At 35.9% G+C, this 27,017-nt stretch overlaps 1 protein-coding gene across 2 annotated transcripts in view; it reads left to right on the forward strand.

The window, feature by feature from the left end:
- The window catches only part of SCAPER (S-phase cyclin A associated protein in the ER), a 171,686-nt gene that overhangs the window by 109,711 nt on the left and 34,958 nt on the right, over positions 1-27,017 (forward strand). For both annotated transcript variants that reach the window (XM_069797892.1, XM_069797891.1), the window contains 4 exons: positions 5,234-5,349; positions 13,415-13,538; positions 21,964-22,193; positions 26,037-26,192. In XM_069797892.1, the coding sequence (XP_069653993.1) occupies positions 5,234-5,349; positions 13,415-13,538; positions 21,964-22,193; positions 26,037-26,192 (626 nt within the window). The remainder of the gene's footprint in view (positions 1-5,233; positions 5,350-13,414; positions 13,539-21,963; positions 22,194-26,036; positions 26,193-27,017) is intronic.

Consider the following 27,017-nt stretch of genomic DNA (forward strand, 5'->3'; position numbering starts at 1 on the left):
CTAAATGACAAATTTATAATGGTCCAAAGATTAAGAATACATACTTAATATCACATCAGCTGTTTGGCTTTCCTCCTGTGCAAACAAGACCACTGTATTTCACAATGATACAGACTTGAGAGGGATAAAGAAAAACGAGTTTTTTTTCTTGTATTGATTTTGAGTGCTACATCTGCTGTTCTGAAGACTGTGTCTCTGTTACTGTTTTTGTAATGGTTAAGACATATCTAGGTGGCATCCCCAAGGTTTTTCTGCCTCTTCTTCTCTCTGTTAAGAAATGCATAGATGACAGTAATAATAATTTTTGCCTACATGTTCATTTGTCCTTGCTCTCCTGCATGACCAGGTAACTTCAGAGCTTTGAAATCCTTTTGTACGTAGAAATCAAATTGTTTAACAATGTTATTTGAAGTAGTTGTGAATTTCTGAAAATACGTATGAGCAAGTCAAATTTTCACACACTGTTTGAAAACCAGATGTATGTATATTTTCTTCTGTTCAACAAACATGAATCCCATTATATTGATTGCCTTTGCTGAATAACCTTCCCAATCTAAATATGCAGCCACTCAAAGAACTGTTTCTATAGTGAAATTATGAAATGGGTTTCATAAACATCTAGCTAAGTAATTTGGGAGACTAAGTTAGAAGTCTGGAGGATTCTTTCAAGCAGCAAAAAATTGCCATACGGGTTTATACTCCTTCCAAATAGGGATTTAATACTTACTCCCTACAGGATCTGTCATTTTTCATGCTCTCATGGTACCTGATCTACTGAGTGCCTTGGTGCTACCAGAGTAAGTCATAGTTACCTGAATGGGTCTTTCATTCTGACACAGATTCGAATGAGGACCAATTTAAATAAGAACATTGTGTGAGTAAGGGCTTTGAATAACTCACATGCCTCAGTCTTACTTGTTTTGAATTTTTATTATGTTTTAATATGTATCAGCTAATGTAAAGCTAAAGCACTATAGAACATTAAGTGAGTTTGGATCATATTTTGAAGGATATAGGTTAATTTTGGAAAAAAAACAAATTGGATAAGATAGCCTGCTCCCCTGTGTTTATGCTTTAAGAAAGATTTCTTCAGATGAATATTTAAATGCTTCAAAATTTGAAACTCACCTCAAGTAGGAATTAATTCAGACATATTTTCAAGTATTTTGGTATTGTTTGGCTGCTATACTTCAGAGATGGAATGACAATATTTTTCAGCATTGGAGAGATTTAATACTGTTTGTTCTTTATACACAGTTCATCTCCTTACCTGAGGTCTCGTATTGTGGATAGCTGAGGAAATTGCCTGTGCATGATTCCTTTTTCCACAGTTTCCTCCAGTACCACAGTCACAGTATTCACTCTGAAAACATCAGTAATGCAATATTCAAGCGACTCTTCTGCTCCTTTGTGGATAGGGCATGTTTTCTCTTCAGTTCCCATGACCCCTACTGACCGAAGGCCAAGCTCAAGGACCTGTGCCTGAACCTGGGATTCCTGATAGCAGGGCGCTTGTGTGGTGACCAAGGTCGTTCACAAGCACTGTATACCAGCAGTTACTTTGGTAATCAACCTTGCCTTTCAGTAAATTGGTTAAAAACTCTTGGAGTTCTCCATCTTAAAAGAATCCTTGGAGATAAATATATTAAATATCATGCCAAAAGTAGTGTATTCCTAATGCCTAAGTGGCAGTTCTATAGACCTTTGTAAGCGTGGTGAACAATTACGGTGCTCATGTATCTTTCCCAACTTTGCTGCTGATTTGTTTCTTCCTTTCGTTTAAGTTTTTTCCCCTCTCTCTTCCATGCACATAGTTAGGGATTTATTTCCCTGATGGCTAAGCATCAAAATGCTGATTAATTTTTATGAGTAATCTAGAGAGGAGAATAATAGGACATAAAGCTAAATCGTATAAAACTGGGAGAAATTACAAACTCGCTTCTTCTTGATAGAAAACTGTAGTAGTAAAGGAAGTTCTTTAAAATGTAAATTTGTATTTTGCAAAATATACTTGTCTTTAATAAAACATTAGGCAAAAGTGAAACAGGCACTCTGAAGAAAAGTCTGTCTATAAGAGAAGTGATGCTGAAAAGAAGCGATGCTCCAGATTGAAGTGGAAGGAGAGCACGTAGGAAATCAAACAGCTTCAAAAGATTAATACTCTTTTTAAGCAGACACATGGAGATCTCCCCTCAGAACAGGGAGACATTATAGCTTCTTTCAGTGTAGCTCTGGTGACTGGCTGTGGGGGGAGGTTCCTTTCTGGACACTTCATTACTAGGTATTTATGGAGAAAAGTTCTGGAAAAAAATGACAAATACGAAAAATTTACATGAAAAAAATAAAAGAAAAGGGTGGCTTTAGCATCAGTGAATATGTAGAGTTGAGAAACAAGCTGAGTAGGAAAATGTAACAGTGTACGATTTCAAGAATGGAGTAATTACTAAGGGGAGAAACAAAACGAGTGCAATAAAACAGGATATAACTCAGAGTAATGGGATGAAAGAGAGAAAGGGCATATTTGGTCTAAATGACGGGAAAGACTTCTTCGCCACGAGAGCTAATAGGTTGTGGCATAATCTCCCATGAGAAATAGGGAAAGTGAGAAATGGGAAGTGCTTGGCACATTTAAAACTGGAGTAGCACTAACAAATATGCTGTAGCAAATAAATCAGCAGTGTCACATAAATGTCTTTCTCATTTGTGTGCTGCGATGCTGGCATGCCAATCTTATGCAGAAATCCTCCTGCACATTTGTCTACACTGGTTGTGTGTGTATGTTGATTACCAAGGAACATGCATGCTTGAAATAAGAGAATCTCTCCTTAGACTTGTGAAGTTTTAAGCTGAAGTGAAAATTGATATGTTAGAAAGGCCCCAGGCTTTGGCAGGGGGGTGCTGAACCACTCTGCAGCACTGGTGGAGCAGGGGAGGAAGAGGAGAAGGTTTGAGAACTGCGGCCGTAAGCCAAGGTGCTCAAATAATACTGTCTGATTTGTGGCAGGACTATTTATTCGCTGTTTGGCTGTCTCTTCCTTATGGCTCTATCAGGAGGCTGGTGGGAAAGCATTGCAGGGGAGGCAGTGCTTACTGCAGATTGATCCCAGTCACACTGCACGCTGGACGCGCAGTTGCTGCGTTGTATCAGAGGTCCCCGACTGGGGAGTGCTTAAGGAGGCTTTTTTTGTTGTTGCTTGGAGTTTTTCTGAGTTGGAAGGGAGGGAGAGGAAGTAAAGGAGGAATATATGAGTGAAACTCAAAAATAACTCTTTAGTTAAGGCACACTTATTGGGCTAACTGGACTAAAATTGACTGCTAGAAATTATATTTATCAGTTAGCCTGTAGGAAATCAGTGGTTAATTATCTCAACTGCTTGGTGAGTTGGCACACCGATTTCCATTCATTTGAGGCTAGTTATTCCTTTGAAGGTAAATCTTTTGGCTGTCTAAAAATCTACATGCAGTTCATATTAATTGTGGAACATGCTTTCTTTTTGAATATCTGACTTCTCTGAACAGTTTTTCTGGAGCTTGGAACTTAAATAGAATATAGATGTTTGCTTGAAAGAAACTTATGGAGAGAAAGTTGCATGATTGAAAAAAAAAGATGTATACTTTTGTGTTTACATATTAATGTCTCATAGGGAAAAATGTTTCCCTTCTAAATCATACTCTATCTTGCTCAATTATATTTCTGATTGTTCAAAGAAAGATTTTATGGCCAGAGTCACTAGCAGTTTTTTCTGTTAGTTTGTTATAGTATAATACATTCTTTATGGACTAATAATGATGGTATTTATAGAGCACTTCCCATTTTTTTTCCCCACATGCCAAGTGCTTGCAGCACTGGAGGGGGGGGAAAGAAATGATTTTGTATTAACTAGAATATCCTCATCGTTGACAAAATCAAGATGATTAAATACAAACTGCCAATAAAGTTACACAAAATTAGCAACTTAAAAGTAGTGAAGAAGAAGATCTTACTTGCTTTATTTTAAGCAGTAGGAGATAAAACCAATTTTGCAGGAAAGGAAAAGGGCGTGAGTAAGTTCTAAAATACTGGACCTGCTCCAGCAAAAACTCAGTCATTTGCAAACTGTAAGAATAATGGTAGGAAGGTAGTTAAGTGTAAAATTCAGCTAAGTGGAAGTTCAAAGAGGACAGCTAGAATAAATAAAAGTTAATCTAGAAAGCTGGGAACAAATACAAGACTAATTTAAATTGAATCTTTCCATTTATAACCGATAACATAGCATAATGAATGCAAAACAAGCTGGATGTGAATGTCGCACCTCAGAGCTAAAAATATTCATTCATTCTGCTACATTTTGAATAAGCTGCAAGCAGTGTATTAGACAAAGGACCTGGGTGGGTAGTAAGTTGGAGTTGCCAAAGAGATAAACTACACTAATCATCTAGGTGACATTTTCAAACTTTACCTCTGTAGTTTCCCATAACTGAAGCACTACCAAAAATCACATCCAGATTTTTAACATGATTCTTAAACTCCAGGCAATTAATTTGAGAAGACAGAACAGCTAACCAACTTGTATCCTCAACAGCATCTGTCAGGCAACATTTCTGTCTTCCCAAGATTAAGGATAAAATAAAACATCTGACTGGTGACACTGTCAGGCTTTCTTCCAGATCAGCAACTTAACTTATGGGTCCAGGTTCCATGAAATATGTAACCAGGTATTATCAACGTAATGATGGTTCTCAGTGTTTTAAAGTGATCTGCCTAAGCTATTTTATGCATACAATGAACAAATCAGGGAACAAGCCTGGAGATTGTTTCCTTTTGGAAAAGTTTGTAAAAAAGAGGAAGTACCCATCTAGAGATTGTCTATATTCTTTAAATCATATACAAAGCAATAAAGTATAGCTACAAAGATAACGGCAACAGATAAAGATTAAATTTATTAAAATCCCTGTAGCAGTATGTCGTTACAGGAAATATGGTATTCAGCTGTATTACCTATATAGTATTTGATATGTATATATGATCTTTGAGAAAAATAGCACCTGAGAATTTGAACTCCTGCTCTAAAGAATACTCTCCCCTGTGCACTGGCAGTGAAATGCTTTTTTCAAAGGTGTTCAACATGATAAATAAATGGGTTAAAGATTTGCTGCATTGATGAAACTCAGGACAATTGTCTATCAGGCATATCTTTTATGTAGGAATTTCTTTAATTTCTGTTGGATCTCTTCTGTGTTGGTGTTTATCTAGAACACAGCAGATCAAATAGCATTTCGGGCTGCAGGAGGATTGACTGCCCTTGAAAATGTTCTTCAAGCAGTGACTTCTCCCACCAATCTGAATGCGGTTTCACGGATTCCTTTTAAGTAAGTATGACTGGTCCTTCATTTGCCACTTAGAATCACTAGAATATTTATTTCACATCTGCTGCTTTGCTGCTGCTTCTCCTCATAGTCGAGTGTTGAACTTCGAACTGTGCTGTACTGTACACTGCCATGGAAGGTGAAAGACTTTTCCACTCAACCTCTGGTTTCTAACTTAGTGATTTTATTTCTAGCTGTGATATATTTGAGCAGTGGCGTCCCTAATTGTATAAAATGAGAAAAGAGAAAACTGTATTAAACAAAGAGCAGGTACATATCTTTTGAAGTTAGTCTGTAGAGATCTCCAGTGGGAAGTGGAGGAATTTTTTAAAGGATTGTAATTCACTGGAGTCTGCTTTTAAAATGAAATCAGTTGTAAGATACTGCTAGCTGAAAGGGCTTCTACAAACAGGTAAATCAAAATTCTTGTGGATTAGAGGAATTCCTCTTTATAGCACATAAGAATAGAAGGGTTTAAATGTCTAATCCCTAAAAAAAACGTGGTGACTAAACAGAATGCCTGCAAAAACTGATAACTCGAAAGCATGCATTTTCCCCTAATCTCTAACTGTAATTTTTATCCATTCAAAAGCACATATGTGCTTTCAGAGCCCAGCTAGGTATGGTTTTAGTACAAGAGGAACCAAGCCCAAGATACCCTGTTGTGTACCATTGTCATCATTTGTTTGTAGATGTATTTTAATATTGTAATAATTGGAATGTAAGTGCTACATTGTGAGGATTTGCATTAAAACTGTTCATTAATATGTTACGGGACAGGTGTAAAGTGCTAGGAAAGAACACCAAGGAAAAAAAGTGGTTTTAAGATACTACCTTTACTCTTCAAAGAGAATAAAATTCCTACTTTCCCAGTAAGTCATGCAGAATGCACTTGCTGCAAGTCCAGCCAGCTCCAACTGATGAGCAATCCTGAATTGGTCCTATGGTGAGCAGCTCAGCAGCAGCCTTTGGAATTGTTAATTTGCAGAGGCTATAATTTTGAGTTACTCTCATCGATGTGGGATAAACTTTGCAAGAGAAGGGGCTGCACTGTGCGGCCACATAAAGCTTAGCTTAAATTTAGCTTTAAATTCTTAGAACGTGCATCTTCTATACATCCTTGATTTTTGTTCTTTCATTTTAGGAATAGTCTCACTTTGTCAGCCTTTGTTGAGAAGGTTTGAGAATATTGTGTTTATGTTACTGAAAACATTTTGTTTGAAGCCTGTTAGACAGTATGAGGATGTATTAGTTCTCAAAGGAACTTGTGTGCTGGTAAATAAAGCCCCGTCAGCTGCATTTGTGTAACAGAAAGAACATCCAAGGAGATTTATCAGAGGTTCTCCTCTCTATGACAGTTACTCTCTGTCTCATACCTGTTTCAGACCAGTATAACTGGTTTCTCAGATTCCTGAGCCTATTCATGACTGAATTATAAACAGAATTTTTAAACCTTTAAAAAATTCTTTAGATGTTCTTTTATTAAAGCAAATTTTCAACTCTCTGTATTTCCAAAAGAAATATCAAGGCAGAAAAGAGATTAATATAAACTATTCTGACAGCTTTGTATGTTAAAAAAATCTACTGAAGAACTTAGCTCCACTACTGAAATAACAGGATTTCATTCAACTTTACAGCAAACTGCAGTCTCCAGTTTATAGGCATCTGAAAGTATTGTAGTTTGGTAGTTACACATCAGGTTGCACGTAATTTAACACAGGATCCTCCTTTCTAAAGCTAACTGCTCTTGCATGTTTTTTTTCTGCAAGAGTCTAACTGCTTGAGTCTAACTTACAGGGTCTAGAGTCTGCTAGAAATGTAGCAGGGAACTTGATGTTGCTGCGTGTGATGCAGAGCCTTCTCTATTCTTTCTGATAGAGAAGAACATATTTTGTGCAGAATCCGCAGCTCGACTGTCAAGAGCAAGCAGTAGTTCCAGAGGGTGGGACTTTCCGTGAGCAGTTTGAAACAGGCACAAAGGTGGCTGGTTTAGAGAAGCCATGTTAAATGCATATTAGTATGGTCTCACTGAAAGTATTTAAGAAATTCTTCAAATGTGTTGCTGTAAATATAGAATGTTTGAGAGAGTTTCAAAACCAAAGGATAATGATAGAATGTATTCAGTTCTTTAAGTGAGGAAGAAAATTTATATCGCATTTCTCCTCATTTAATTTTTTAAATGAGTTTGAAATTATTTTTCTTTCTTCTGTGCAAATGTAATTTGCATCCTGACTTCTTAAACTTTGAATCTAGCAAATCAGCAGTTTTCTCTGTTTAAAGACAAAACAAAATCCTGTGGAAAGAAGTTGAATTAAGACCTTTCATTAATTGCCCTCCAGTCTTCCCCTCACCAAATATGCTTTGCTAAAGGACACTATTGTACTTAAGATTGTTTGTGTGCTCTTGCAATGTTTAACCATTTGTACTCATCTTAAATTGGGAATTTGTCTGTTGTTTTGTGATGAGGATAAGCTATTTACAAGTAGGTGAGGAGATTAGAAGGGCTATTATCTACATCTCTCTTTCTCCAAAATCCTGGCAGTATGGTGCAGCTCAGAACTTTAATCCCATGTCTACAAGATAAAGCTTTATTATCAGAAGATTTAACAATATGCCTGTTGTTTTGTACTACTGTCCAGATTGGTAGTTAGAGCAGCAGGACGGCAAATACTGTGAATAAGATGTGACATTTATGAGACAGATGATACATTTGGTGTTGGGGCAATTTTTCTCCCCTTCAGATAAATCACTGAAAAAGGAAAAGAGAAAGCAGTGGATTATAGTAAGTTTTATTATTGGTGTTAACGTACAAATTAGTGTCCAGCCGCGTTATTTCTTAAAGTAGCATTTTGTAATTTTCCTGGATTTGTTCAGTTCTCCACAAAATAAGACCTATTCAGCAGAATTTCAAGAGGTTTCAGAGTCTTATGGTATTTTTCTTACACTTCTACTAAAAAGCAAATGGGAGCTGCACAGCAAAACAATTGAATGACTTAAGATCAAGACCAGAAGATGAGTCTCATCCCCTGTGTTGCCTTGCATATGTGCTATGGGCAACTCATTTAGCCCCTTTGTGCCATGACATGTTACTGGCCTTAAAAACTGTAACAAGTCTGCTAACAAATGAGGTTTGTAGGGTTTGTTTAATTAACATTTGTGAAATACTTTGACTTCCTTAGGTGACCAGCGTTTTATATAGAAACAAGCAGCAGTCGTATGAGGATCAAAGGAGGACTTTTGTCACAAGTTAAGACATGATTAAAGTCTGGTTTATTATGATGTATCTTCTCTATTCATACAATTTCTTGTATCATTTACTTAAAGCAAATATTATCAGGGTAAAAAAGCCCAAACCATAATTATATACATAAAAAGCAGAAAATAGTGCCTGCATAATATTATGGATGGGGTTGATACAAATTACTTTTTTCAGTAAGAGCTATTTTGAGCTGAGAACTGGTTTTATAGCTTGTTTGTAATTTTTACTTGGTTTTATGAGCATACATTTCTTAAGCTGCGCTGTTACTGTTCATGCAGTTCTATAGGATTGTCCACAATTTTTTTTACAGAAAGTACAAAACAAGCTTTCTTATTTTCTTGTAAGGTTATTCCCTCTAGAGAGACATTCATTGAAAACTAGCAGTTGGTGCAAGGACATAAAGATACCCTAAAGAGAATGAGCACTGTGCAAGTTCAACATCTGAAACCTGCAGCATCTGTCTCTTTCCATGATATATTCTTGCTGTGTGTCTCAGAGCTGGATTTCAAGCTCTGAGAGCCCAAGAATAAAGTAAACTTGCCCTCCTGTGTGATACAGGAACTAGTTTTATTGTCAAAAGGAGCTCTGGGAAACGTTACAAAACTTTTGGATTGAGAGCCAGATCTCGCAATGAAACAAATGATAAGCCAGGGATTGGAGTATTTCTGTAGAAGATTTTCAAATTCTATCACACCTGTAAATGTTGGGGTAAATTAATTGTTTGATCATCAGTTGTTATTCAACACTTTATTCCTAAGTACAGTAACATTTCAGAATGAAACTCCGATCTTGAAAGAGAATTGTTGCTGAGTTTTGTCTTCTCTCTATTAATTGGAGACTAGACTTCAGCTGGAGTCCATTTTTTAATTGGATATCCTTAAATAATGTAAAACACAGACAAAAGAGTAATTGATTATGAATCTTGGAGGGTTCCTGCTTGTGTAATAGGCCCCATGAGTGAAGTATAAGGGTCTGTATAGTCTTCAAGAGTTAAAATTGGTATTTTTACCTTAAAATCAATTTTTTGTTGTTGTTGTTTCAATCCATATTCTTACCTTGGTGCTTCTTCAACCATTCCACTCTACAGCCATTCTGTGCACTGTTTTCAGTAATAGCTCACCTCCCACTTCTTCTCAACTCAGCTTTTAAATACCAATACTGATCACTTTCTTTCCCCATCAGAGTGCTGCATAATATTCAAACTGGTTAAAAATGAGCAGTTTGCTACTGAATCAACACATCCTAAATTTGATAATGTTTAGTTTTGTATTCTTTCACTGCCAAATTGAGCTATTTGGGTTATTTTCTTCATTGATAATCAAAGTACATTCATTTAATATTCATTTATAATCTTCAGAAGTTGAAAGTAATGTGAAAAAGCTTTACGCTTGAAACAGGCTAATTGTTTTATGTTGATCATGCCCTGATTTTTACAAAGCAACAGCTGTGAGTTCTCACCTACATATCCTGGTGCACTATGGTGGATTAGTTTTCCATGGTTGGATACTGTTGCTGCCTCAGTATTTTGAATAAAAGTTAGTTTGTCAACTTGTTTATATCAAGCAAATTGAGGAGAGTGAAGATATGCTAGCATAAAACAAAATTACGTACATACATATAAACTGTTGAAATCTAGCTTGAAAATGTTGATTAAAATGAATCCTCTTCCTATTTCTTTGTACTCATGTAAAATAAATATCACACACAGATGCATATTTTTGTCTAGTTTAAAGACCCATTTCTTTTTTGGATCAATGTTTGTGTACCATAATGAGTGTTTTTTATAATTGGATTTACTCTAGAGGAAAGCCTTCCATCAGAGGGCACTTACTGTGTGGTTTGAGTATAAATGCTGCCTAACATAGCTTTAAAGCTGATTTGCGGGTGTGATACAAAGTTTAGAGCAACATCAGTAATCAATAAACAGCTGCTTTACATGAGGCTCATACATTACTATTTCAACTGATTTTGATATCTCTTGAGATAAAAGTTTTGGAATTAAGAGCAATTAGAGCTTCCAACAGGGAAAAAAATGGTAAGAAATTTATTGAGTTTTTCATCCCAGAGAGTTTAACTGGTGGTTAAAGTAAGTTCTGGCTTGACATTCGCAGCACTCTGCTTGTCTCAGAGGCCTTGTGCAGAAATGGTGACAGTTGACAGCTGTTGTTCCCTTAATAAGATTAAAGTAAAGAAATTAGTCGTGCTGTCTTTAATCTGCCATTTAACACCGCGAACCACCTGGGGATGGCTTCTGTGCTTGACACTTCCAATTTTGAATTAAAAAAAAAAATTGTGGAACTGAATCATAGTTCAGAGTGTGCTGTGATTAGAATGTATTTAGATGAACCATAGTTAGCAAGAGTATGTTATCAATTAAAAGAACCCTCTTTATTCTTGTGAAAAATTAATTTGACATCCATTTGCTTACACCACCTTTTCAAATGCATTATTTGAGTCTCTGAAAATGCAAGTACTCTTTCTGACATGAGATTCAGTTGGGAAATACAAAAACATGATGCATTATTACCATGGAATTTGTTCTCTATATAAAGTGGAAAGGTTTTGTGTTTTCAAATGTAAAATAAATGATCCTCTTGGGAGTTAGGAATCCCATGTATCAAAAAACATTATTGCATGAATTAACTTAATCACCTCAGAAACTCTGAAATGCTGTCAAAATAATAAGTTAACCTACCAAGTTCATATTTGACACTTTGGATAAATTATAATGTTTATATTTAAATAGAATTAATCTTTATTTTAGAATAGCTGTTAAAATGACAGATGCTGATTTAAAGCATCTTCTCAACTGAAAATAGAAACTACCAGTATCTCTCTCCCCGTAAACACACCTATACCGGGGAATAATCTTCCATGAAAAGTAGAAGTAGGTGCCTAATGAAAATTTTTTTCAGCATTACTGAGGAAAGTGAAATAAATACCTTTATACAGTCAAGATAGGAAAAGAGAATCCTGTTGCAAGGGAGGTTTTAAAAAATGCATGTGAAGCATGCTACTTGAATTATGTGTAGGTGTTGTCCTTGTAGGGTAAAAATTAGATGAAATAGGTGAAAATGAACCTGCCTTTGATCAACAAATAATATTTTAATATTGTTTTCATGTCATGTGAACTGCAGATTGAAACTGATTTAATTAGGCAGTAGAGTAAAATTAATTACCAGTACAGTAAAATTAATATAACTGGTAATATGGTGATGCTCAGAATATTAACGAAGGAAAGGTATGAATGTTCTTTATTTTTTTACAGATCAAACCAAGCAAGGTAATTTTACTTTTTAAAATTCAAAATTATTTCTCCAGCTGAAGAAAAGACAATCCAGAAATACAAATGAAAAAAAAACTTACTCTAAATATTCTGGCCTCTGAGCATTTCCAGCTTTTTTTGGCTTGAGAATACAATGGATGTATATAAGACGCTTCGATTTCAACTCTTGGGAGCTGTGCTAAGTAATCAGATGCCACAGCAATCAGTAAAGCAGCCTCCCTTATTATGTAAATAACTTTGTTGTTTCAAAAAATATTTTGGGAGAAAAATAAAGCATAAAACTCAAGTCTCTCTTTGTAAGTATGTTGAATTAGTCTGCAGCTTGTTATGTTAAATACCAGCTTTGATGATTTCTGTATGATAACTTGTTTGTTGCAATCCCACTTTTGTATGACCTTTTGACAGTGCTTACAATTGATTTTCTTCTGTGGAGCTTATTTGAACTTAGTCACATTTTTTCACATGTTAAAAAAAACCAACAAAGTAAAAGTTCTTTTCCTTTTGGTTTACTTTAGACAACTTGAATTTCTAGCCATCTTTATTACTGTATATATTTGATTCATTTGTGTTGTGTGTCTATGTGCGTATTTGTATAGTAACAGTGATAGCTTTTGTAGTAAGCAAAGTTCAAGAAATTAATTTTGTGTTTATTCTGAAATAGTATTATCCATGATGAGATTTATCTTCTCTGTGAGTATATTCTATAGGACTGGTCCCAGCTTCCCTGCAAATCCTGTTTTGAGAAGAGCACTATAATGGGAGCAGATGGAAATTATTGCACATGATGCAAAGAATAATTGGGCATGTTTTGTACATCTGGAGCTTTCTGTGACTCATTGTGCTTATGATTTTCTATTCTTACTGTTGCAAACCTGTAACCTCTTCCTGCCAGCCATAGGTGTAGGTCAGTTGATGCTATTGTAGTTATACACTAACGCTTAAAGGCTCTATACAGTAGTGGTTCACAATATGTCAGAAGAAGTTTTTGGACAGGAATTTCACCTGTGCAGTTTTGCTGGCTCAGTGCAAATTACTTGATCCTCTCCGTTACTTGATTAGTTCACAGGCGCTACGCAATAGCCTCTTGCTGAAGCTGGTCCCGGTATACTGTGAATTACTTCATACAGGTGTTTTTTTCTTGAAGGTTGTGCTAGGAAGCGGACCTTATACCCAAATTACTTGTGTGATATAACTATAAGCCACAAGAAAAGAATATTACATATCCAAATTATGAAATTAGCTGATAGTCTGTGTAAGTTCTGTTATGAGTTTTGAATATGGAAGAGTCCAGTAGCCATACAGTGCATGACTTCTGATAAGTATGGCTTTACTGTTTTGAAGTTACTGATTATTTAATTGATTTCATGTAAATTTTTAGTTCTGTTTGGAATCCCAAGTTCAAGAGAACAAATGTGTATTGCTGAAAGGTTGTTTTTTGATGTGCTTCCATTTATTTGCTTTTGATTTAGTGAAGAAAGAAGTAAAAGTCTTATTTTTATTTTTCTTTCCTTCTGATTTTTTAGGTCCCTCTGCAATACAGTAAATGCTTACAGCCTCACCTGCAGTAATTGTGCAGAAAACTGCACCTACATTCTTTTTAGTAATAAGATCACTTTTCTAATGGACCTGTTGATACACCAGTTTACGGTATGTAAAATAGCTATTTTAATTTAGAAATGTTTGTGTGCTTCACAAACATATTAGAGTATTTAGAGTATAAGAACACCAGGAGATACATGACACTAAAGGCTCAAAAGAGTAAGATTCTTTTGTTGTATGTATTTGGTAACTGTATCTACTATACTTCCATACAAATGCGTATACTTGCTTCTGCTAATAAATTCTGCAAAAGCATGCATACCAGGAACTCTCGTGAGTGGACAATGTTCTATCTTTAATGTTTTCTGAGGTTGTCTTTAATTCACCCTGTAGTAATATTTAAAGTATAGAATATTATGTGTGATTCTAACGTGTTTTGGTATCAGGAATATAAGTCAGGTCAATATGTCGCTGTACTTTGATTTGCTGAAGTGCTTAAATAGCAGGACTCTTTAACTGTGAAAGTTTTAATTTTCCAATGTTGCATTTAATTTGAAATGTCATTAAATATTTTATTTGAAAACTCATTTTTAATTCATAGTGACCTGCTCATCATAAGATATTTAGTCTTGGTTTTCTACTTACAAATGTGTGTATGTATTTTCATGAGCCAAGCAGTTTGTTAATTGAAAAGTTATGTACATACTTTAAATAATTTAAATGACACTGTTAGAATCAACAAGCCATAGGACTGTTGATGAACACTTTAAAAAGATAGTCCGAAGGTCCTTGACACAAAGAAAACCTGAATGCAACTTGTGCATTCTCTGCTAAGTAGCTGCCAGCTCATTGTTCTTCACCAAATCTTTCCAAGAGGATTCCAGGTATTAGATTTCAAATATACTTAGTGAAAGGTGCATGTATTGTGCTGGCCCAGTCACAACATTGCTGGCTCTCCGCAGAGCAAGCCAGAGCACAGGCTCCATGGATAATTACACAAGAGATGAAATCCTTCAGCACTTCACAAGTGACAAGATCCATTCTGATGCCAAACACCTTCCCTTTTCTCAGTGCAGCGCTGTGTGAACAACCTGCACTTTTCCTGAAGAAATACAGAGGGTATTTCTTGGGAAATGTTGGCCACCTGCAGATTGGAGATACTACGTAAGAAAAATTTACTACGCTTAGAGCTGTTTTCAGTCTATTGCCAAATACTACCCTTGAATTGCAGCAAAACTGTAATTAAAGCTTAATGTTTCCCGTGATCCACAGTGGACTTTTCTTTCCTATGCATAAAGTCTCTTATGTTCTTTTCAGGCAAAATTGGCCCTTAAACTAGGATATCTTCGTAGGTCCGTGAAGTACATATTTAAGTACAAAAAAATAAATACAGTGCTGCTTTTCTAATGCTGATTTCTCTCTCTCGGAAATATAATAAATCAGATCAAGTTTCAATTTCTCTTTTTTACGAAAAAGAAATGGACAAATGGAGAGCACTTTTTTAATTTGATCAAGCTCTGAATACCAAAATATTAAAAGACACCCCTCCAAAGAATTTAACTGCCTCCACTATTCTAGTTTGGTGAGCTGTATGATGCTGCCTTTGCCAGTGTTGTGTGTATTTCCACTTGCTGTTGGAAAATAAACCCCAAGTAATACCAGGAGTAATAAATGAGAACATATATTTGCAAGGTTTTAACAAATTATTAAACAAGTTTGGCAATATTTGCTGAATGCAGAGGCAGAAATAATCCAGTTTTGAGAAACCTTTAAATATATTCTTGAATACAGCCAGTATGAACCTTATTTCCAACCAATTTAATGTGGGTTTATTTTTGTTTTTATTCATCAATCGAATGCAATGTCTGCTTCACTTTTGCTAAAACTCAAAGCTATACATTTTAAAGAATAAAATTTAAAACAATCACTTCTCACTGGTGACAAAGTGTTCATTTTTGTTTACACTGGTGTAACATTTTTCTCTTCAAAATATTACTTGAAGAATTATTAAAAAAAAAATAATATTTTTTTTCCAATGAAAGCTTGGGTACCAGTGGGAAATGGTAGAATAACAAATAGACTGTATTTGGGGTTTTTTTTAGTGACATCCAGCCTGCCCAAGTTAATTGTTAAAAGTGTGCTGTTTAGACCTTCTTTTATCTCATACCTAAACAGAGTGGTAGGAAACCTTCTGTAGATTTTACTTACCATTTTACCTTTCTTAGTCTCCTTAGCTCAGGTAATGCCTAATTTGGTGTCTGTTGAGGTTAGTAGTAGTGTGTTTCCTGATTTTAATGGTTAATGGATCAAACCTTCCCACCTACACTCACAGAAGTCTTGTGCTAGAGTTGTAACTTCATTTATCTACAGACTGCTATCTTTGCTCTGCTTTGAAAACTTTTCTAATTGTATATTTTGGAAGGTTTCACACTGAGAGAAACAATTAATTATGTGGAGCATGTAAGGATAGTTTTTTATTTGGGGGGGGGGGGGGGGGGTTCTAGTCAAGTGACAGCTGTCATATACTCTTCCATGAAGATATCTGAAAAAGCTGTATATATATAAACCATACATATCTGTGCCTGCATTTGTAAGTAATTTTATGTTTTGTAAATAGATTGGGGTTTGGGGGGTTTTTTTTTGGATGTCTGTCCTTTTATGATTTCACGATAAGAAAAGCATGACAGCTTGTTTTCTGCTATATGTTCTCAGATAGATCAAAGGGAAATTTCAAAAAGCTTTTGAGAATAACAAGTTGGACAAGACCACCTTGTCCAGTAAAAATTCTTAGAAAGATTTTGTTCATTCAGTCACATCTTTCCCATCATAGCATACCTGCTTTTACCAGTTAAAGCATAATGCAAATCAGTACTAATTAAGAATTAGAAATTGAGACATTTTTGTTGTTATATTTCTTTGTTCACATAAATATGCAAAATTACATGGATTCTTTCTTGTTTCATTTTTTAATTGGATACTACATAGAATTGCAAATGACTAGCTTGGGGTAGTCACCGCTATGCCCTTCATTTATTCATGTGCATTATTGCTAATATCCTGCACGTGCAATAAAATTTTTAGACTGTTTTTCTTTCTGTTTTAAGATTAATTGCTAAAGGCTAGAATGAGATTATTTTTATTCCTTTAAGTAGATAATTTTATGTAAACTTGCAACATACAGGCTTGATTTCAGAATTGAAAAGCAAAAAAAGAAAAGTCTTGCCAGTCTCTCTCCAGCAGTCTGACTTGCCAGAGTTGGTTGCCATTTATAGCTCTGGTTGAAATTTTGAAAATTTCAAACTGGGTCACTATGATTTAAGTTAATCTGGCTATCCAGTCACAGTGAAGTGATTTTTCTCCACCGTTTCTTCACAATGTGCTGCCATTTAATTTGGGTGCTTCCAAATGACGGTATACATCCGATCCCCACTGCTAGTTTCTAACCTTTTGTGGTCAGTTTTTTAATCTTCTGTACTGCAACAAGTAAGGCAGCTTCATGTTTGTTTGCGCTGATTATGGCAAGAATTGTAAAATCAGAGGCAATATATGCTTTTTAGCTGTTCTGGTCCATTTTGAAATGGTGTTCAGCCGTTGTGGCACTGACAGTACTCCTAGCCCCTAGCAATGAGGCCGTGTGGGGAGTTTCTACCCTCCAGGTTACTAAGAGATCTAAAAAACCTGCTCTCCCTCCAGTTTTCGGGACTAGTTGGAGACCTGAAGACCAGCACCTAGAAGTATTCAGGTTGGCCAAAAAGTACCTCAGTTAGGTGTCAGCTCTGTGGATTAGGTCATTTCTAATGCAATTCAGTCAGTGTTGGCAATGTAAAAAAGCACAGAAACTTCATGTCTTTTTCTCTCTTTTTAATAATGTAACTTTTAAAGGACCAAAAACTTATGTTTTGTTTATTTGCTTCAGTAGGAAGCCAGTGTGTTAATCCTGTAGTAAATCTTGAAAATAGGGCTGGGATAGGAGAAATAATGACATATTAAAGTATTTAGGGGTAGGGAATTTAAAAAGTGGAACCTTCATCTGCGCCATCTTAAGCCCATAGACTTCTTGGGCCGTTTCCATTTCTTTAGTTTGCTAGTTACTACATAGAAAGTCTGACATCCTATAGATACTGTTTTGAAAGTATATGTTTTCCAGTGTGTTTTTGAGGCAAGCCCAATGACTTACACATGCAGAACGCACAAAATCACCACTGTTAATGGGAGAAGAATACAACATGAGTGACCAAATGAGCAGAGATGGGGTGCTTCAAAAAGTTTGAAGGCTTTCCATTTAGGTTTAGCAGCTCTATATTTAAAATTCTTGATGGCTGTGAAGGATTATGCTTTTTACGAGACAAAAGCATAAATGAGTTTTCAGTGACAGAGCTCTACGTTGCTAACTGGAAACCGTTTGGGTTTGTTTTGGTTTTTTTTTTTGTTAGCACAGAAAAAAAATGTGCTCTGATATGCAGAGGTACTTTTGGTGACATGAGTCAGAGTGGAGTAACATTTTCAGCTATATTAAATGTTTGCCCACGTGCTTTACTGGATTGGGGCCATATTGTTCAGCATCTTGCAGGATTAAGTCCTAGATGTTGGGCAGAGCTGAAGAGCTTACAGCAGCTCTGCAGAAGCAAGGGAATCCCTACACAAGGGGAATTCTCTGCTGAACAGCTTAACAGTTTCATGGAGACTGTACTGGAGCTGAGAGTCTGGTCATCAGAGCGTTCTGGTTCAAGAACTGATTTAAAGAAAGTAGGAGTCTTGATTAGGCCCAGCATAGGCAGTCACCATAAATGCTAAAATAGCGTTGCGATGTTGGATGTGTCAAGTAATTGAACAATAGTTACATTTTTCCTGATTTTCCTTTGTGATTTAAAAATGTTTTATACCAATTATTTGACAAGTCAGTTTAAGTGTGTAATTGTACCTGTAGATTTGTGTCAGTTAAACTGTTAAACCTCAGAAATAAAAACGTGGTATGTTTTAACATTTACTTATCTAAAGCCCATGTTCAGTAAACACAGTTTCTCTGAATATCATTAACTCCTTGTGCAATCAACACAAAGAAACCAGAGCTTGAAAGCTTTCATAATTACACTATTAAATTTTAAGATTTCCTCCCCCCTTGCTTGATGGAATTATCAACAAGCGAAGTAATACATCACTTTTGCAAGCACCCCAATTAATTTTGAACATAAATCTCAACATATTTTCACACTATGCCATTAATTACTTCTTCGGTAAAAGAGCTGATCTTTTGTCACACATTTGAGTTCGTATAAACGGAAAATTTTAAAGGTCGGAATTAAGTTCAAATTTACCCATTTTCTGTAAAACAGTATTTCCTTCTATCTCCTCTTTGACATACACAGTATAAAAACACATTTGGTCTTGCTTTGTATTAATACACACACACACTTGCTGCAAAAATCAAATGTGAAAAATCAGCTCTGCAATAAATGATTGTATTAAGACTGCTGGATCTATTTATTTTACAGATTAGGAAGAACAGTTTTATATTAAAGCATGAACTTGTGTAGCTAAGGGCTATGTACTTAGAAAATACAGTTCTTATATGTACATTCAACTAGAAGACAAAAATAGACATCTGTTTATAGTACTGTTCATTACAGCAAATGGAAGGCTCTACTACAAAATATTATTAATTCTTTTAAGAAATAAGTTATATATAATTTTTTCTCTTGAGTGAAATAGCAGTGAGTAGCATTTGTTAGCAAATTTTAAAACTTGGTGTTCTTAGTACAAAGTCACCACATTTAAATTGATTTATACATTGCAAAGCTTAATCCATCCATTCCAGTAGGCAATTGGAATCATTAGGTATGAATTATTTTAGTCAACAGAAGTTACTGGAGCAACATAATACTATTTTTCCTATTGAACTTGAATAAGCAGCTAAAGACTTCTCACTTGCTCACTTGGCTCATCACCAGAAACAGGCTATTACAATGAGTTTTAAGTACCAACACAAGGCTCAGAGCTAATGAATAATAAAGAAATGTGCATGTTGTTCTTTGTCACTGAGTGTTACCAAATCCCTCCTGATACCTATACAGGGAGGAATGATTTTCTGTGACCTCACTTGCATATACCAAGTGTAAATGATTTTAACCTGGAATGAAAATAAAATTTCAGCCAATATTGATCACTAATTACAGTGTTGAAAGCCTCAAGCTGTCTCATAAAAGTGCCTCCACAGAGGTCTATTGGTACGTGGAGTCCAGCAGCATTAAGCACGGTGAATGTACCTCAGAGCCTCATGTCTTGATTGATGTGTCTGTGCTGCCAATATTCTGCCTGTAAAACTGCAGGACTTCCACACACACTTCACTTACTGTTTGATCATAACAGGGCAGAATTTCAGCTGGTTAAATTATCTTGGACTGCAGAAATGAAAAAATAAAATACTTTATTTAAAAAAAAAAATTATACTCTTCAGGAAGATTTCCTTCCAGATCTGTGTCCTGCATATAGATTTGTCTTTGGGTTTGCGTGTTGTACATCTCAACTTCACTGCCTTTTTTAGGAGTGGGCTCTAATTTAATGATTTAGAAAAATTGGATTCTGTTCCTCTGAGGTCTGTTCAGACAGAATTGCATGTTGTGCTTCTGACATGATTGACAAGCGACTGACATTTGATGGACCAGTGCAGTGGTCATCAGGTGATGTTTTTTATTGAGATGGTCAGGCCTTATTCATGGGACATGTTTTTCCTGCTGTCCTTAATAGTTAAAATATGAAGGTATCCATAAAGTGCTCAGACTTTCTCCATGCCTAATTTGAGATTTGTGGGTGAAAAGCATTTCCCATTGCATCTTCTAGAACCATATTATTCATGTCATCCTTTATGATGTTCCAGTATGTCAGGTCGTGCCCCAGAATTTGTGCAACTTTTCTGTCTTCTCAGATAATTCCTTACTTGTTTTTTGTGTTCAGTTGGTTGGGGTTTTTTGGGAGGGAGGAGAGAGAGGTGTTTGATTCTTCTCATCAGATTTGGTCAGCGTAGGGGTTTTTTTTAATATGCCTCCCTCCCTGGGAGAAATTTCTACTTCAACAGCCTTTCATTTTTTACAAAATAGGGACTCTCTTCATTTTTGTAGACTTCAGAAGTTTTAGCAGTTCTCTTTCTTTTTGAAAAAAAGATGGATAAGAGAAATGTGAATCAAAAAAAACCATGGAGCCTTCCCTTAAGAGTATTCTTGCCTTTGAGGAGTACTTAGCTCTTTGAAATACTTAGCTGCTTTGGGTTAGCTTTAGTAGTAAACTGCTCGACTGCGAAATTCTGACACTTAACTAGGAAAAGGTAATTCTCTCGCAGGCTTTTTCAGGTGTGAAGGGGAACATCTGTAAATCATCTGTCTCGATTCAGTGAAGGTTGCCTTCTTTCACTGCCTTAAAACAGCTGTATACTACCCTCTTTGTGTACCTCTGCAAGTCATCTAATTTGTTCTGAATTCAGTTATGCAGAAGCTCAGCAGCACAACTGAATACCTCCTCGTAGATTGGAAAAATTTTGTATTCCCAAGCGTCCTTTGCCACTGTTACCAGATGGCACCTCCTGTGGCTTTCCTGTGGGTTGTCTAAACCTACTGCTCAGATGCTGTTTCAGTATGCTGTTTCCTAAGGGCAAACTAGTACTGTTCCAGATACATTTTTTTTTTTTTTTTCTTAGTTATGGTCTGAGTTTTATCACAATCAGTCTCACTTTTTGTGGTAAAAAAATATGTAATTTTTCTAACATTAAAATTCCACATAAAATACTTTGGAATGACACTTACTTCAGGATATTTTTGTTTGGTTTTTTGCTATGATGGAGCAAGTCCTCACTGCAAAGATCATTCCTGTTGCTGGCAAAGTGTATTGTCTTTTTCTGTGAAGAGCCACAACTGTATCTGCTGTGTCACAAGAACTCTTGCCTTTCAAAATACTCACTTTTGTAGGGGTGTTCGTTTATGACTGTTGAGTAGCCTTCTGATGGTACATTGTGTTTTTCCTAAGTCAGGTAGGGGATTACCATACAACAGTTAATGCTATTTTTTCCACAGAAAATAGCTATCTATCTTCTATGTTACTGAATGCTTTGTGTATCCTAGACATTTAATATGTCTTTGTGGTAACACAATGTAGTAGTCAAAATGAACCATCTCAGTAGTTTGTTTATTTGCAGTCAAGTTTAAAAAAAAAAATAATCTTTTTTTTTGCTAGTGACTCATCAAAAGTCCTGTGTGTGCATAAGAACACCACAATCGTACTAATGAAGTACTGTGCTGCTATAAGGCTTCCTTCAGTTCTCATACACTAAACACTGTTTTGACTTGATTTATTCTGTTTTGGCTTTATTATCTGCATAAGGGGTATAGACCTTTTCCTGTATCTGAAATGTTTTAATGTCCATCAGCACTCTAGAGTATGTTACTTTATTAGTATTTTTGGTGTACTCATGTGCAACTTTCTAAGTGTTTATCTACAAACCTTGACTCTTTTTACTGAATTCTGGTTATTTTTTCTTTTTACTTAGGTTAGTGTTCCCGATGACCATAATATTACTTCAGGCAGAAGTGCAAATAAGCAGGTATTTGAAGGTTTAACAACAGGACTTCTGAGGATAACTGCTGTGATTTTCAGATGTCTAATCTCCAGCTTCCCAGATGGAAACAACCACTCTACTGCACTGAAGATATTACAAGAAGTGAAAAGTAAATCCTCGCAAGTGGAAGCCTTCAACAGCAGAGTCCAAGATCTAATCAGGTTAAAAAAATTAAGAAACTTCTCTAAACCTTCTTTACTACAAAGAAAGAAAATTGCAATGATTTAAGAAAGGAACAAGCTGCTTTAACTCTTAATTTAGCAAGAGCAGTTTGTGTGTGTAGTCAAGAAGAGTATTGAAATATTCTCAAACAAAAATGTTCTTCAAAAAGCTGCAGACACAGAAATACAGAAAAACAAGTCTTTTAATTTGGGGCTTGGTTTTTTGTGTCCTTTCCGTCCGCTTCATCTCCTAATTACCTAGGAGTCAGCTTCCATATTAGCATTGTTTTCTCTCAATTCTCTATGCCAACTGTGTATGCCCGTTGCCGGTGTGGTCCTGCATATCGTACATGCATTCATATAAGCTTACCATAAAATATATACTTTCTATTATAAAGATTACCCAATAATTCTTATAATCTGATTTAAACTTTTATAATGTAGCTGTATTTTAACAGCAATTTTCTAAGTATATTTCTTGAGCAAAATTTCAATCAAAATAACTCAGTGAGTTGTAACAGTCAAATAAAAGAGAATACGTTGTTTTGCTCATTTTTACTTGAAACTTTCTAATTCTTTTGGTAAAAATACTTGAACCTGAATATATGAATATATATGTAATTAATCTATATTTAATATATAGATATAAAACTAATATAGATCCAACTATATATTAGACTTGCTAAAAGTGTATAGTTTCACTAGTAAATTATATAAATAGTCATCAATACATCTTCAGCCCTCTGAAGAAATAAAATTCTGAGATATGCTACTGAAAATGTATCATACTGACCATCTTCAGACTTTTCAAAGTCTGGTATGATACTGGTGGGTACAAAAAAGACAGCTGGAGGAAGAAAGCAAAACAAATAGTTGTCACAGATACCAGTGACCTCTAAAACTTTATTGTTCTCATGTAACTCGCCTTCTCCCCAAACAGGTTTAGAAAGAGTGTGAAATTTCAGGATGTTGTATTCTCCCCATTTATGAATGGGAGGGTGGGAGGTCTGCTTATTGATATTTGTGCTGAACAGACATCTGACACTGACTGGGCCAAGCACAGGCATACCCTTAAGATAAGAAGATACATGAGAATCCAACTAGGTCCCTCACCTGAGGCACTTTAGGGGATCTGGTTATAAATGGAGAATGAAAGGCACGATGACAAGGTAATAGCGCAATTAGGAAAAAAAGAGAGAGGGCATTTTAAACTAGTCAGAACCAGACAAATTCTGTTATTAATGAGAATCTTTCGCCTCCAGGTTGTTGTATCATATGTCCTTGGGGAGTTGATTAAATGAGAGTTTTAGGAAGATGGGGGAAGAAAGAGGAAAGTTGAAATTTTATTTTTTTTTTTTTTCCCTATTTGGGGCTACTAGACCTGATGCATAAACAACAATTATCTACACACTGTCTGGGTATCAAAAGGGTAGCTAAATTATTTGAACTATGCTACCATGGGTAGAAAGACTGGGAGATGGAGGCAATAGATTAGAGAGCTTTGACATTCCACTTGCCTGTATGCTCAATTCTTCAAGGAAGGGAGTGTTTCATGTGTCTTCTCATTGTCTCTGGATGCCATTAAAGAATAGTCCCAGTAGACTGAAAACTCTCATCCATTTCTTCTCTGCCAAAAGAGCAGCCACTTTGTGTCCAGGTGTGGGTGTAAAGGAAGGGGAACAATGAACATGTTTTGCAGGTGTCAGTCGGACTGTAGAGATGTTCCTAGGGAAAAAGGAGGAGAATATTGATGAGAATGGTTGTGCCTTTTTTGTGAGTAGTAATCTCTCAGTATTAGCTGCATTTTATTTAGTTTTTCTTCTCCCCTCCTATTTCACAGAGAGATTTCTAGCACTCAGCATTTCTCTGTGACTGTGATGTATCTAACATCCAGCTCTGTTCCTGAAATTATTCTGCTAATACAGGAGAGCTCACTTATCACCTGTATGATGAGGTGGATTGCTTAGATCAAAATCTGCAAGAAACCTAATGCTGGTAACCTTTCATGTTGCTAAATAGAACAAACTTACCTGAGCAATGAGTGTGCAATTAAAAACCTTTGTGCATCTTTGTGGTTTTAACTGCTATACTTCAGCAGCTTTAAAAATCTTTCATACTGCAGTTAGACTTCTTGCTTTATATCCAGTGTATTTTTTTCCTTAATTACTTTCTTTGCTTCCAAAAGCTTTGTGTCAGCAGAGTCAACTTTGGCAGAAAGTCTAGCTTCTAGCCCTGAAGAGAGATTAGTCATTGAGCAACAACACTGTCTGAAAAGTGTAGCGGTTTTATACACTAATCTTAAAAAAATCCCTATTTTTTCAAAATCAGACTGTAAGACATGTGAAGGAATAGTTATTTTTAATAAATACTTCTACAGCTCCTGTGACAAGCATTATCTAATCAGTATTGCTTATTTAGTAGAATCAATATTATTTAATAATGTTCCATACTTAGTCAAGTCAGGGTGGTCTTGACATTATGGAAATACACAGCCAGTGCTGTACCCATCTCAAGGACCCGGCGCTCTAAGAGGCACTCTCTAACAAATGGACTTGATGAGCAAGTAGACAGAACAGCTGGTAGGATGGAGTAGTATTAGTAGCAGGATGGTTTAGTGTAGACTATCAGTGTAAAAACAGTGAATCAGTTGATGGTATCTGAAAGTAATTGGTTCCCCATGTCTTTTAAGTCAGGTGGAGGTACAGGATATAACAGCAGTTCTTCTGATTTTCACAAGCAGTTTCTCCCACTCGATAAGAGTGAAGGAAAATACAAAGAAAATTAGAGGGGAAAGAGAAGGAAGTCATTGCAGCGGGATATTTGTCTCCACAAAGGAAGTTGATCTCGCATAAGTCAGCAGAACGAACAGTTGAGACGGAGTAAAGTCTAAGAGGCTGAATGTTTGTGGTAGAAAAAGTAAAGTGCATGAAGTTAGGCGATATCAGCAAAGTGACGTGGAAAAAAAAAAATCTGTGTACGCAGTTTAAGTGGAGTTGATACTGATCAAAGTATGAGAGAACCTGGTGTGGACAGAGAGATCTTGGTACAAGGACAAACAGCAAATTTTTTGGTGTCGGTTTCCAAGCTATTAGAAATTCAAAGAAGAAATTTCAGCAGTAGTGATCTGATGATCAGCAATGATGATCTGATCTACTGTGATAACGAAAGAGGAGTTTTCAGTTTAAAAGAAAAAAAAAAGTCACTAGCATGGTTTTCTCTGCATTGAGTTTTGGTTGAGCTCCTGAGGAGGCTTTCTGGTCCTGATCCTTCTGTACTGATGGTAGAAGGTTGTTATCTGCTTGTTCTATTAGTCTCTTAACTGTTGCATATATTTTAAAAAGGAAAAAAAACCAAACAAGCCAACAGCTGGGCAGTAGTTGTTATCATACACGTATTGCAATAAAACATTATCTGGGTAACATCATTGTCATCTTGAATTAGTATGTTCTACAAAGTTTATCTCTTCATGCTAAAAAGAAATCGTACTGTTGCAGAGCCATCAAGATTATTATAAATCTTTTAACTATGGCAAAATTCCATTGTCCTTCTAGGAGTATGGTAAAATAAACATTTACACTCATCTTTCTTGTACAGTATAATACAAATTAACCTACAACAGACAGATCTCTTAACAAAAACTACTGATAGTTGCAGAGACCCAGATCTGAAGTCATTGTAATTTGAATTGTTTTACTGAACCCTTTCAGAAACGGTATTTTAAGTAATCAAGAACCTGCATTTTGTATGGTTTGATAGTAGAGAAGCAGAAATTACTTCCACTGCAAAGTTACCAAAACTGGCATGAGACTATTTTTTTTAATACAGTTTTCCCTCTGTTTCTAGTTATGTGGTGAACATAGGATTGATAGACAAGCTGTGTTGCTGTTTCCTCTCCATTCAAGGCCCTGTTGAGGAGAATCCCAAAATAGCAACTTTTCTACAAAATGCCACAGCAGTGTTGCATGGAATATGTCAACTGTGTTTTGCTGTCAGTGGAAGGTAGGTGCACGTGGTCTGTCATCTTTAATATGTTCATCAAGCAGCAGCCTTTGTAACTCTGTGCCAACACTGTGTTCATGGAAGCGAGCGTTCTGATTGAGGCTGTTAGACAGAACTGTTCTTAGTCACACAGTAATAACCAGTAAAGAAACAGTGCAGGAGATTCAGTCTGCTCACCCTTTTTCCCATTGAACTGTAATTAGTTACCTGCACTGAGTCTTGATTCTTGTAAGTCATTTATCAGAATTGCAAACTTTATCTCCTTTAGTCATCATTACAGAGAGGGTTTTATCACCGCTAATTCTAAGTGTCCAGTCCGAAGGACTTCAAGAGGTATTTTATTATCAGCTAAAATCAACTCTTAATTGATTTGTCTCTAGAGCAGCCTAATTCAGCTCCTGTTCTTTAAAATACCACTATCAGTAAGGGAATTACATTTTTTATAAATAAAAGTATTACTAGATTGTCAGGGAATTTTCTGATGCAAAATGTTTGTTATCGTAACCTAACCAGAGTTGTGAGGAGTAAGCATGAGGTATGTGTCTGCCAGCAAATCTGGACTTCTGTAATCTACAGCTTAGGACAGCCTGACACTGTGAGAGTCAAAATTTCAGATCTTTGGGGTACACATACTAGAACCTACCACCATTAGACTGTTACACATTTCAGGAAAAGACAAGGCTGACAGAACTTTACAGTGAATTCCTGAAGGGTAAAATGATGCTGGGGCAGAAAAACCAGAGTTAATAAAACATAAAATAAGAAACAAAGCTGTAGCTAAGAGCTGTTGCTGGTAACCTAGGGACACAGGCCCATGGAAAAAGA

This window comes from Haliaeetus albicilla, chromosome 12 (genome assembly GCF_947461875.1).
Source record: "Haliaeetus albicilla chromosome 12, bHalAlb1.1, whole genome shotgun sequence".
Taxonomy (NCBI): Eukaryota; Metazoa; Chordata; class Aves; order Accipitriformes; family Accipitridae; genus Haliaeetus; species Haliaeetus albicilla.